General features: G+C 31.7%; 1 protein-coding gene across 1 annotated transcript in view; it reads left to right on the forward strand.

The window, feature by feature from the left end:
* The window catches only part of ADGRB3 (adhesion G protein-coupled receptor B3), a gene marked incomplete at both ends in the record, with an annotated part of 810,263 nt that overhangs the window by 299,687 nt on the left and 498,222 nt on the right, over positions 1-12,354 (forward strand). The window contains 2 exons of the mRNA XM_080699695.1: positions 4,812-4,922; positions 11,623-11,784. Of these exons, the coding sequence (XP_080555821.1) occupies positions 4,812-4,922; positions 11,623-11,784 (273 nt within the window). The remainder of the gene's footprint in view (positions 1-4,811; positions 4,923-11,622; positions 11,785-12,354) is intronic.

A 12,354-nucleotide genomic window follows, 5' to 3' on the forward strand; every position in this document is an offset into this window, starting at 1 on the left:
TAAAATACTAATTATTTAATACATATTAAATAATTAACAAATGTTTATTTAAAATAAAGCTGTTAGTAGAACAGGAAATTTATTTTCTAAATAAGAAAATATTTTAATAATAACCTGAATCTATTTATGAATAATAAACTTGATGGCAGTGCTGTTGACCATAATTATACATAACAAAAGTTCAAGTACTGACTGAGAATTTAAATTTTTTTCTGTTGAACTATTTACCAAGCAAGTTGAAAAAAATAGTTTTTGATATATAGAAAATATGTGCATTTTGGAGAGAAAATTTTACACAAAATTTATTTCTTTAATAAATATAAAACCACAGCTATACACAAAGCAGGGGATGATTTTAAAATTCATAAGCCGTACTTTCTTTCCCTTGGAAGTTTATCATCTAGCAGGAAGACTGACAGTTAATGAAAGTTAAATGAAAGTCCATTATGAATTCAAAGAAAAACAGAAATTAGGGAAGACAGATGCTGTCGCTGTTTGGTGGATCAGGATTGGTCTATGGAAATGGTGTCGTTAGCATTGGGGTTGCAGTAGGCCTCTTTTGTAGACAGGACTAAAGAGCAGGTCTTTCAAGAAGAGGGGCAAAGGAGAAGAGTACAACAGCTTGATCATTTCATGAAAGCAGTAGTGGAGGGTGTAACAAACACAGTTTGTTGAGAAGCAATAATGACGAGCTTGGATGGTTTCTGCAGAAATGCAAAGAATGTGAAACTAGTCTATACATTGTAAGGCACTGCGATAATTACTTACTAATCTGATGAGTTGCTTGTCCATAGTTTTAAAAATAAACATAGTAGAATAATAAATGGATATGTGTATTTTTAACTTTTTGATGACTTCAATCACACAATATCACAACACTTGATTTGCAAACAAAAGCTTCCTAATTGAAAACTATCAAGAGTCACGATTAGTCTATTTACTTCTCAATGATATCATATTTATATAATCTTGGATAAAGGATGAAAAATATAAAACTAGACTTAGGAAAAGGACTTCTCAAATCATTTTTTTCAATGTAACTTTGTGTTCAACTTTCTGAGATGAATGCTTTTAGTAAGAAGCACAGTAAAAGACAGAATTTTTCCAAAACATGGAAGCCATGTTGTGAACAGTTTATATTTGAACATATATCAACCTATCTATATGACCATAGATGAATGGTTATTTACCCACAACTTCATTTATACCATCAACATAATATGAAATAACTTCGTATTTGCATAAGCACTGTTCCATATGCACATACACACTATTATGCTATTCCTTATTTTATTTGATTTCATAACTTGCTTTTCATTGATGTCACCAAAGCAGATCATCTTGTTATTTGGTTATGTTACTTTGCTTGTGTAACTAATGTAGTATATTATCTTTGCCATTGCAGAATTGCTGCAAATAAATCAACCATTTATGAAGAACTTAAATTATTCAGAAAGCGCAATATGCCAAAGGTTTACCACAACCCACATTCACCACATGAGAGAACAATAGTAAAAATAACAGTCTGGCTTTTTCCGAATTTTAAATGATCCAACTGGCCTGAGTTTTCATTAAAAGTGGTAAAGAGAATATCATAGTGAAAAAAAATCATTTTGAAAATAACTTGTTGTGAGATATGAATGGAACCGTAACATTTGTTGTTAAATTTTACTATTAATAACAACCCTAAAACAAGGAATGTTTAATTTCAGGAACTTGTAATAAAAACATTACCAAAAGAAACTCACTTGGTTAGATAGTACTTTGCATATTTCAATTATAAATTTGATTTTTTTAAAGATCTGGATTATAGGCTTGGAATATTTAAAAATTACCACTATTTTTTAAATTAAAAATTATTAGCATACTTTCTGCCTCATAGGAAGTTTAGTTATATATTAATTCTCAGTTTTAAGAAATAATTATTCTGATAAATTATGTTGACAACTATCATCAACAATTCCATTTTAAATGTTTGGTTATATATAAAATACATAATCAAGTCCATAAATTATTGAAGATTTTATCTTAAATACTCTGACCTATGATAAAGTATTATCCCTAATGCTCAAAAAACATTGATTACTGATGATAAGTTGTGACTACAATAGAGAATATTGAATTTTAATTTGTATTTTAAGTATGTTTGAGATATATAAATCACATTCCAACTAATAAAACAAGATAAGTTACTTAAATTCTGTTTTAAAAAGTAATTATTTGCCTTTCTATCTCAAAGCTTATAACTCAAAAATCATTAAAAAGCAAACATGACACTTAAAGTTATCCCAGTAGTATTTACTAATAATATTCAGACCCTTATATTTCAAGGTCAAATTCACTGTACAAATGGACCATTTTTCCTTAAAAGAAAGACTGCAGGTTATTGGCAAGATTCCATGGAGTTTGACAATTTTCTAGTGCTAAAATAGGTTATATAAACATTTGCTATGTAATTTAGAAATTATAGATTAAACAATAATTTTTTGCTATAATTTGCCTTCTTATTGCCAAAACTACTTTAGTGTGAGCATTAGAGCCCCCAGCTGGTTTATATAAACATGTACTCTCACTGAAATATTGACAGGGATAAACGTACACACACAAAACACAACATTTAAATTACAAATCCAAGAATAAAGAATGCAAAGCTTAGTGTTCATAAAAATTATTACTAAATTCTTGTTATTTTAGATACAGAAACACTCCCATTGCTTATAATAAGTATATTGGATAGTGGAAAAGAGTCTATCTCTTTCTAAATAACCAATTTCAGAAATCTTTACATGATATAAAATTAGATATTACTTACTAGCCTGGTGAAAAAATTGGTGTAAAAAGCCAACATACTGTACACATAAATGAATGGAATGAAGGGATATTGGCAGTAATAGAAAATAATGATGGACTGCACTAGATTAAACCAAGTACTATTTTATGAAAAGTTTCATTTTATTATCTGGATATTACATAAACTGATAAAGAAACACATTTATATTTTTCAAATTCTCAGGGGTTGTACTCTTGAGTAGAATATCTAAAAAGAATTTCCAACTAGTCTATAAAGTATCATAGATGATGGTAATTTGCCAGAAGAAACGTGCTAGTCTTTTTCTTTAATGTAAACAAATGAGCTGGTAGAATTATTACTTATTTCTTTATTATTTATTTTTATTTATTTATATTGCAGGTCTGGGGATGGAACCCAGGGGTATTCGACCTCTGAGCTACAACCCCTGCCCTGTTTTTTATTCTTTATTTTGAAACAGGGTCTCACTAAGTTGTGGACAGCCTCACTAAATAGCTGAGGCTGTCCGAGAACCGTGATCCTCTAGTCTCAGCCTCCCAAACGCTGGGATTACAAGCATGCGCCACCACGCCCTGCTGAATTATTGCTTATAAAATTCATTTCAAAGTAATTTATAATGTTTTAGCAGAAGAGCATTTAAAAATGTATAAGCAAAACACTAAAGAGCAAGGTGGCAGAATTTTTTATTCCCAGAATTTAACATTAGTAGTTCTAATAATATATCTGTGGCTATTTTTAGACCACTTTTTACCTAATCATCTTTGTCTTGTATTAAAGAACTAAGTCTTAGTAACTCAGCAATTTTCTGAATGTAAGAGAAAGCACCACACCATCATTCCCCTTAGGAATGCCCTTCTCCCTATACTCATAGGAGCCCCAACCAACAAGTATCTCATGAACTAGTTTTATTAAATTACTTTATAGGAACAATTCAATAAACACAAAATTTTCAAAATTCCAAGCATATGATTTTTTTTTTTTTGGGTTCTGGGGTTGGAACCCAAGGGCATTCTACCTTTGAGCTACACCCCAGCTCTATTTTTCTTTTCTTTTTTATTTTGAAACAAGGTCTCACTAAGTTGCAGAGGGACTCACTAGTTAGCGGAGGCTGGTGTGAACTGCGATCCTCCTGTTTCAGCCTCTCATTGTACTGGGATTACAAGTGTGTGCCACCACACCCAGCTGAATTTTTAAAAATATTATACAGAAGTTATTCTTTATTTAACTTATTTTTTCTCCCTTACCTAACTCAGAGGCAACTCTGAGTTAGGTAATTTTTTTTTGCCTTTATCAGCAAAAGATTAAATAACAGATACTTAAAGGACATTTTATTTTTTAAATAAAACTCTAAAGGAGAAAATATTGTTTTACATGTGGTTAGGAAAACGGTGAACCATTATTTGAGTCAGGGAAAAATAATTTGAAGGTCATTATTTTCTCTGAGCCTTTGAGGACAGCAAGGGTTATTTCATTTTCAGATGAACAGGTTCATAAAGTGAATGCGTACCTCAGGAAAGTTAGGGTACATACCACTTCTTGGCCTTTTGGCTCATAACAAGTGTGGAAAGGTTAGGTTGCAGGATGGCTCATTCCTCTAGAAAAGTGTTGAATACTTGCGGGGGTAATTACTCATCACAACACAGACATCTGCTACTCAGTCAGGATTTTTTCTCTGAAAAGTAGTGTTAACACTATGGTTGTATTTTTCTGAGGTATTGCTTCAGAACATGATCAGAAAAAAGAGTACAATATTTCTGTTAAGTTGTCTTTAAACTGATATGTCATTTCATTGGCTGTTACTGTTCTTGAAACCTTGTTCACGTTTATAGGCTTTCTGGCTTGAGTTTAGAAGTTTTCCAAACAGATCAGCCTAGCAAATTTAGAATTGTGAATTTAATCAATAAGTTTTAGATCTGTGTAGGAACATATTGCATGAGACAGTAATGTAATTTTTGAGAAATGTCTACACACAAGCTTTCATATACCTTTATTCTGTCTTTAGAATTTGGAATGATGGGAGATCATACAATTAAAAGTCAGCGACCTCGATCTGTTCATGAAAAAAGGGTCCCTCAGGAACAAGCTGATGCTGCTAAATTTATGGCACAAACTGGTAATACGTTAGTTACATTTTTCTATTTATTGTTGTTAATTTAATGAAACCACTGCATGTTTTCATAATCTTTTGCTGCATCTTTGTCAGTTTTTGGAGCTGATATTTTTTTTTTGAGCCATTGATTTTTTTTTTTTGTCACCAGTTAAAGTCCATAAATAAAGTAGCTGTGAATTGGAAAATGCACAAAAAATGTGGAAGAGTTATTTTGCTTTTGCTATGGGACATTTAGGATTTAAATATTATTATTTATGTTAATTAACCACTTAAAATGTGTCATTAAACATATAAGGAAAGAAAGTAAAGTTATATCTATAACAATTAACTGATGTAGGATTTTCAAAAATGAGAATTCTAAATAGGACTTTAGATGGTGAAATTTAATTTAACAAAGTTTAATATATTGAATGTTTTTTTCAATTGTTGTAGTGTGAATAAATATTTGTTGATTGGCGATGTGTTAGATATAAGAGGTTTATCTACTTTCTTGTAAAAGTTTTATGAATTCCAATCCTAACTATTCTAGCATTAATAAAATTGTTTCTAGTATATAACCAGTTGTCTGTCATGATATTCAGACTTTTTTTATTAAACTTATAAACTTATTTTATTTTATAATTTAATGTTTGATTTGAAAAGTAATTTTTTGTGTAAGCTAAATATTAAAAAGTTGACAGTCTATTAGTAATATGCCCAACTAGTTGAATGTCTTTAAACATAATTTTTGATTTATAAAATTTTAAATTTCAAATAAACTAAATTATATTTAATGACTCCATCCAAGTATATACATATATATGTATACATATTTATGTACATTACATATAGCTAAAATTGCATTATTTTAAACAATTTCTAAACTTTACAACTCTATTATTTATGTATAGATTTTACGGTCACACATTTAGCTATAAGGTGTGAGGGAATGAATATATTCCTATTTTGGCTGATAATGGGTGGGCTATAATTCTATCTAGTACATTGCAGGTGGAATCTCCTTAGATGACAGTTTAAAACTGTGTTATGAACATTTTGGGCTGTTGCCTTTATTTTAGGAAATTGTAATCTAAGAGGTTTATCTACTTTCTTGTAAAAGTTTTATGCATTCTAATCCTAACAATTCTAGCATGAATAAAATTGTTTCCAGTATATAACCAGTTCTCTGACATGATATTCAGACTTTTTTTTTTATTAAATTCCCCCTAAAAGTAGGTATTTAGTTTCATTCACATGTTCTTATTTATTCACAATACTTTCCCTGAATCTACAACTTAAAAATGTCAATATTGTTAGTGAATCGAGCTCTTGGTAATGGGTGAGTAGTACATTTTAGTACATTAATTACAAGTCATTCAAATTCTCAGACGAGACTCTTTAGAATCAATTCCATAAGAACATATTTTTAGTTGTTTTTGAAATATAGTCAAATCCAGAAACAAAGAAACTTTATCTGGATTGTTTTTATCAAATGTTCTCATTTAAGAAAAGGTGATTTAGCCGGGCGTGGTGGCGCACGCTTGTAATGCCCGCGCTTGGGAGGCTGAGACAGGAGGATCAAGCAGGTTCGAAGCCAACCTCAGCTGGCTTAAGAGACCCTGTTTCCAAATAAAATATAAAATACGTCTGGGAGTGTAGCCCGGAGCATCCCCAGTACAACAACAACAAAAAATTGATGATTTATATTATTATTTGTTGATCAAGTTCGACAATGAGCCAGGCATGGTAGCACATGCCTGTAATACTGACTAGGGAAGCTAAGACAAGAGGAATACAGGCTCAAGGCCAGTCTCAGCAACTTAAGGAGACCTTAGTGAGACCCTTTTTCCAAATAAAAAAAATGAAATAGGACTGGGGGTTCAATCCCTAGCAACATGCACACACACACACACACACACACACACATGTGCACACACATGTACACACACACACATGTATGTACACACACACACACAATCTAATAGTGTGAGGTTCAGGCACATTTCTAAAAATCTAAATGTATTTTTGTCCTTTACCTATAGCACCAAGTCTCAACCACTGAGCAAAGATTGGAAGATGCTTGACTCTAAATTGAGGCATAGGACTTGGGCTAGTTATTCAGCCTCACTGGCATCTTCTCATGGGGCATTTCTGCAAGGTTAGAGGATGTGCCCTGCCTTTATGCAGAAGAGGAGGCAAATACCGGTTTACTGAAGTTCCTAATAATTGGGATCAGTGGGAGAGAAAAGGAGAGAACAATAGTTTTAAGTTTCCAATAATGCAATAAAATTAGTTTATGCATTCAATATTATGAAATTTATCCAAGAATTTTTCAAATTCAGTTTTTGGATATGATAGTTTTATATATAAAGAAAATTCACAATATTTAGCCAGAACTCTTTTGGCAAATTCAAATCTCAAAGAATATTGGTTTTGTTAGAAATAAATTACCAATTTCAGCTTTTAGCTTTATTCACTTTGTATCTAACTTATATTTGTAGTTAACACATGAGTTGGTAAATGATGAAACACTTATTAAGTAGATCCATGAGGAGGTATAAACCCATTTTCCAATATTGTTAATAATAACCCAGAAGAGGCAATGGACTTTAAAACTTAGATCCTTAAACTGAACACTTGAGTTGATAAATAATAAACATTTATTATTTTATTTTAGATCAAAGGTACTGTAGGCAAATATAAATATACCTATAAAATTTATTTTAAAATTAAATTTCTATGATACTGAGAGAACTGAAAACTGCATTCATATAAATAATTTTTAAATTTCATAATTTGATGGTAGATAATTATAAAGTTAAAAATTGAGGATCTTTTTATTTAAATATTTTTGAATAATTTGCTGAGGTGTTAAGATGACCTAAATAAATATAGGTATCACACAATGAAATTTTATGAAAATTAAGTTTTATTTGTAAAACTCTTCTATTTATCTTTTAAACCAAGATATTATCATCATATATAAATTATGGTAAAAAATCTAATAGTAATTTGACAAAAATGATACAACAGAGATAAAATTAAGTAATAATGAAAGGCAGCATAATATTTTATACTAATCTTGGACAAAAGAAAACAAAAACTATCATAATTTGTGACCTAATTATCAAAATGAGTTACCTGGCCTGGCCCTTCAATGTGGTCAGTAAACACTGAAATGGAAAAGCAAACTCTGTGCAACATGAAAGGGAGTGGGCATTTCTTACAGCAACATTTTCATGAAGTAGCATTTACTATATTAAAATAACTTGATTATTTTGTCAGCCCAATAATTGAGATAAGCGAATTAGAACATTAAAGGTGATAGCTTAATAGTCCAAGACACAATCTTTATTTATAGAGAAAGGAAATGATAAGATGTAGAGATAGGTATTTAATATAGATATCTAGGATTCTTTAAGACATCTTGATTACAGTTACAGTGTTTCTTAGCATCATTGTCATACAATTAATTAGTAAACATGTAAACCTGTTTAGAAAAGTAGCTTTTTACTATAGTTGGGAAAAGAGCCTACATTAGGAATACATAGTATGTTATCTAAAATAGAAACTTAAGATTAAAAGTATTTTTCTAATCTCCTCATCTTAACATACTCACAAAATTATATTAATACTTTGTTTATAATTTGACATGCACTCTCACACATTGCTTCACTCATTCTAAGATAAATAACTTACTCATTTTACTGAAGAGGACCAAAAAAGTGGCTTTCTAAGTTCACAGAGATAATGTTAAGGCACTAGATCAATTCTAGCTGTCTCCAAAGATGTGTGCATGGAAAATAGTACACTTCGTGTTATGCTTAACTATTCTAATGTTATTGAGCATTTTTAAGAATGTTTCTTAGAAAGTGGATTATCATTTTCTCACAGTGACACTGTATTCAACTATAGTCTTCAAACCTTTGTGAAAATGAAAGTGGCAGGATAGAATTAAGAAAATGTCCCCTCGAAGAGAATTTGAGTTACACGGATTCTTTTTGGTTGGTAGGCCACTATTTTAGAGTCAAATTTTGATTCAGAATTTGAAAGCCAATATATGTTTTACTATTTATTTATTATCCACAAATGAACCATCAGTTTGAGGAAGAGTGAAGAAGGCCAATGCTCAGCACTTGTGGCCAACCTCCCACGATCTCAGGACCGCTGCTTAGCTTGGTCAACTCCTTTGCAGAATCATATGTTCAGAAACACCCAAATTTTAAGATACTTAAAAATACATTTAAACATAGGCCTTGATTCTAATTTATTGCTCAGTTTAATTAAAATATGTATCTTTTTATTATAACAATTCAAAGGAAAGAGGAGCACTGATTTTGTGGAAAAATAGAACTAATTTCTTTCATAGCCTTGATCCGTACTTACTGTAGAATTCACATTGTTCATAATTTTCTGACATAATTAACACACAGTCATAGTATTTATATTTCACTTAATTTCATTACATACATGCTGGAATACTACTAAAATATATTTTCCCTAACATTAAGGTTAGATATATTTTCATTTCTGTATATGTGTATGTATACATATATATGTGGATATTTTTAATGATAGTAATATTATATGGCTTATAAAATGATGATTTTCAATCCTGCTGGACTATTCTTTAATGTAAAAAATTATAGGACAAGACTTTAAATAATAGTCATATAATAATCCAAGAACACGTTTATGAAATTAGCATATATGAGTTTGTTTAGGTAAAAATACTAACATAATCAATGGTGCTCTGTATAGTACTTTTAAGATAAACATTGATTACATATCACAAAGAAGTCCTATTTAATGGAATATGTCATTCTAGTTATCACTGCCTGTGCTTTAGAGATATATAACCAGTATTAATGCATTATTATCTCTGTCTCTGAGTCCATACATAATACAGAACAATATAAGAACCAATGCTTCATAAGCATGCTACTTAACCTGTAGTATGGCCCACTCCTTATATGCCAATTGGTTGTTTTGAACCCTAAAGGTGATAAATAGATTGTAGCAAAATGCAAAACCAACTGCTTTATGAAGCACATACCTTATTTCAGCTGACTTCTTTTAGAACAGATTTCTCACTGAAGAAATCAATGTATTAAATTATGCTCTGGTCCAAGGTCCATACTCCTCCCATTGTTGAGCACCAATTTGTGGACCACTTGTCTTGAGTAGCACTGAAAAAAAAATTTTTTTTTGGTGGTACTGGGGTTCCTGGAAGCCCTTCTACCCCCGGGCTACACTCCCAGACCTATTTTGTTTTTGGAAACAGGGTCTCTTAAGCCAGCGCGGCTGGCTTTGAACCTGTGCAATCCTTCTGTCTCCGCCTCCCAAGCGCGGGGATTACAAGTGTGCGCCACCACGCCCGGCCTGCACTGAAAAAAATTTTAAAGTCATCTCTTAACCTCCCCCAAAAGATGGACAAATAGATTATCATTTCTATTCTTTGAATTATATTCTAAAGGCAATCCAGACAGGTTATATAAAATATAAGTTCTCCATGATCCACATAATCAGTGAGTTTTTAGAAACACCTCATATGTAAAATTTTCAACAGTAAATAAATGGTTAATTTAAATAGTTACTGCTATATGGCTCAAATGAAATTTGGAGAAACCAATAACAAGTTTTCAAATCAGTTTTAAAAATTCAGCCTGGACACAATGACAGTATAGAATTAGAAGCCCACTGAAATCATTTTTTAAATTCTTTATATCACCATTGGGCCCTAACTTCAGATAACAATATAAATTATACATAGTTTCAAGATGATACCAACTTCAAGTAATATAGTGAACTCAGACATTAAAAAGCTTCTTAGGGCCTTTTTTGGAGTAAATTTTAGTACCATATTACATTATTAAAACTATACAGAAAATTTCCTTCATTTTGAGTAAAAATAACTACTCTAGATCATGGGTAAAATCATGAGCAGAAGAATTTTAATAAATGCCACAACATAAATAGTTATCATAGAATGAAAAGAAGGAATCTTACTTGGAACACATTGTAAGTAAATGCCAATGTTCAACACAATAAGAATTAGATGTAATCACACTCCCACGGCTGCACCTCATCCAGCGTTAGAATGGACGCCATTTAGTGATGGGCTAGAACCAACGACAAACCCATCAATATGTTCTTGTTCACTAAACTGTACCACAATTTTTGAAACACACATAATGACATATGTCTATAATCTCAGTACTTGGGAGGCTGAGACCGGGGGGATCACAGGTTCAAGGCCAGCCTGAACAACTTAGACCCTGTTTCAAAATAAAAAAAAGAAATAAAAAAAAGGGCTTGGAGGTAGAATGTCCCTGGGTTCAACCCCTAGTACCCACCCCCTCTCCCAAAAGAAGCATTTTACTTCCATCCCTATCACAGTGAAAAGCCTTAGAATTGTTAAAGAGAATTGCTTCAACAATTGTTCTTCCATAAAAATTCTGCCTAGTTCCTTTGCAGTGTTGATAGAACAATGAAATTTCTGAAGAATGTTTTTGCTAAAACAGTTGCAACAAATTTGGTCTCTGTATCAGTATTATACCATTCCTCTTTAAATGTACTTTTCTCTGAAATGTTTTTCTAGTACCTTTTGACATACTGTCCTAATTTTATATTTGTTCATGCATGTCATAGTCAGTTTGGTATAATGCTTGCTAGATAAGTATTCAAGGCAGTATTTCATGTTTATTTGTTGTCTTGCACGCAGGTGAATCTGGTGTGGAAGAGTGGTCCCACTGGAGCTCATGCTCAGTTACTTGTGGTCAAGGGTCGCAGGTGCGAACCAGAACTTGTGTATCACCTTACGGGACACACTGCAGCGGCCCATTAAGAGAATCAAGGGTTTGCAATAACACTGCCCTCTGTCCAGGTAGTGTTAGCAGCAACTAAAACTGTGGATGTTATTGAATTGTGTCATGCTACGCATTTGGAACAATTTGTTATTTTCATGTGAACTGGGTATAGACATTTTAATTAGAGTGGATAAGTGTAATTCTTAATTCAACTGTGATATGTTATTATGTATGTGATTATTTCTGCTTTCAGAGCAGTCAAGACGTTATGTAAGTGCTTGCCTTCCCATGGCAAATATCAGCTTCAAATTTCTGTATCTGCTTCTAACATTATAAGGTTGAGATATCTTTTCTGTATTTTAGATGGTGAAAATGTCCAATTTCATAATTGAAGAAAAATACATTTTCAGTGTGTTAGATATATATGCAGCCATTAGTTAAGTCAATGATTGACAGTCTCTTATGTAGCCAGCCATTTTCCTACTACTTACCTGACCCTATTCTGAGAAATAGTGTCCCTGACTAAAGAACTATCTGTTATTTTATTTACTCTCTGAAGTAATTATCCTCATCAGAACAATGCACTACTTTGTAAATATAAAGTTATTAATGAAGATGGGAGGAGAGGGGGGAGAAAGAGAGAGATC

Source organism: Muscardinus avellanarius (genome assembly GCF_963383645.1).
Source record: "Muscardinus avellanarius genome assembly, chromosome: 8".
In the NCBI taxonomy this organism is placed as follows: Eukaryota; Metazoa; Chordata; class Mammalia; order Rodentia; family Gliridae; genus Muscardinus; species Muscardinus avellanarius.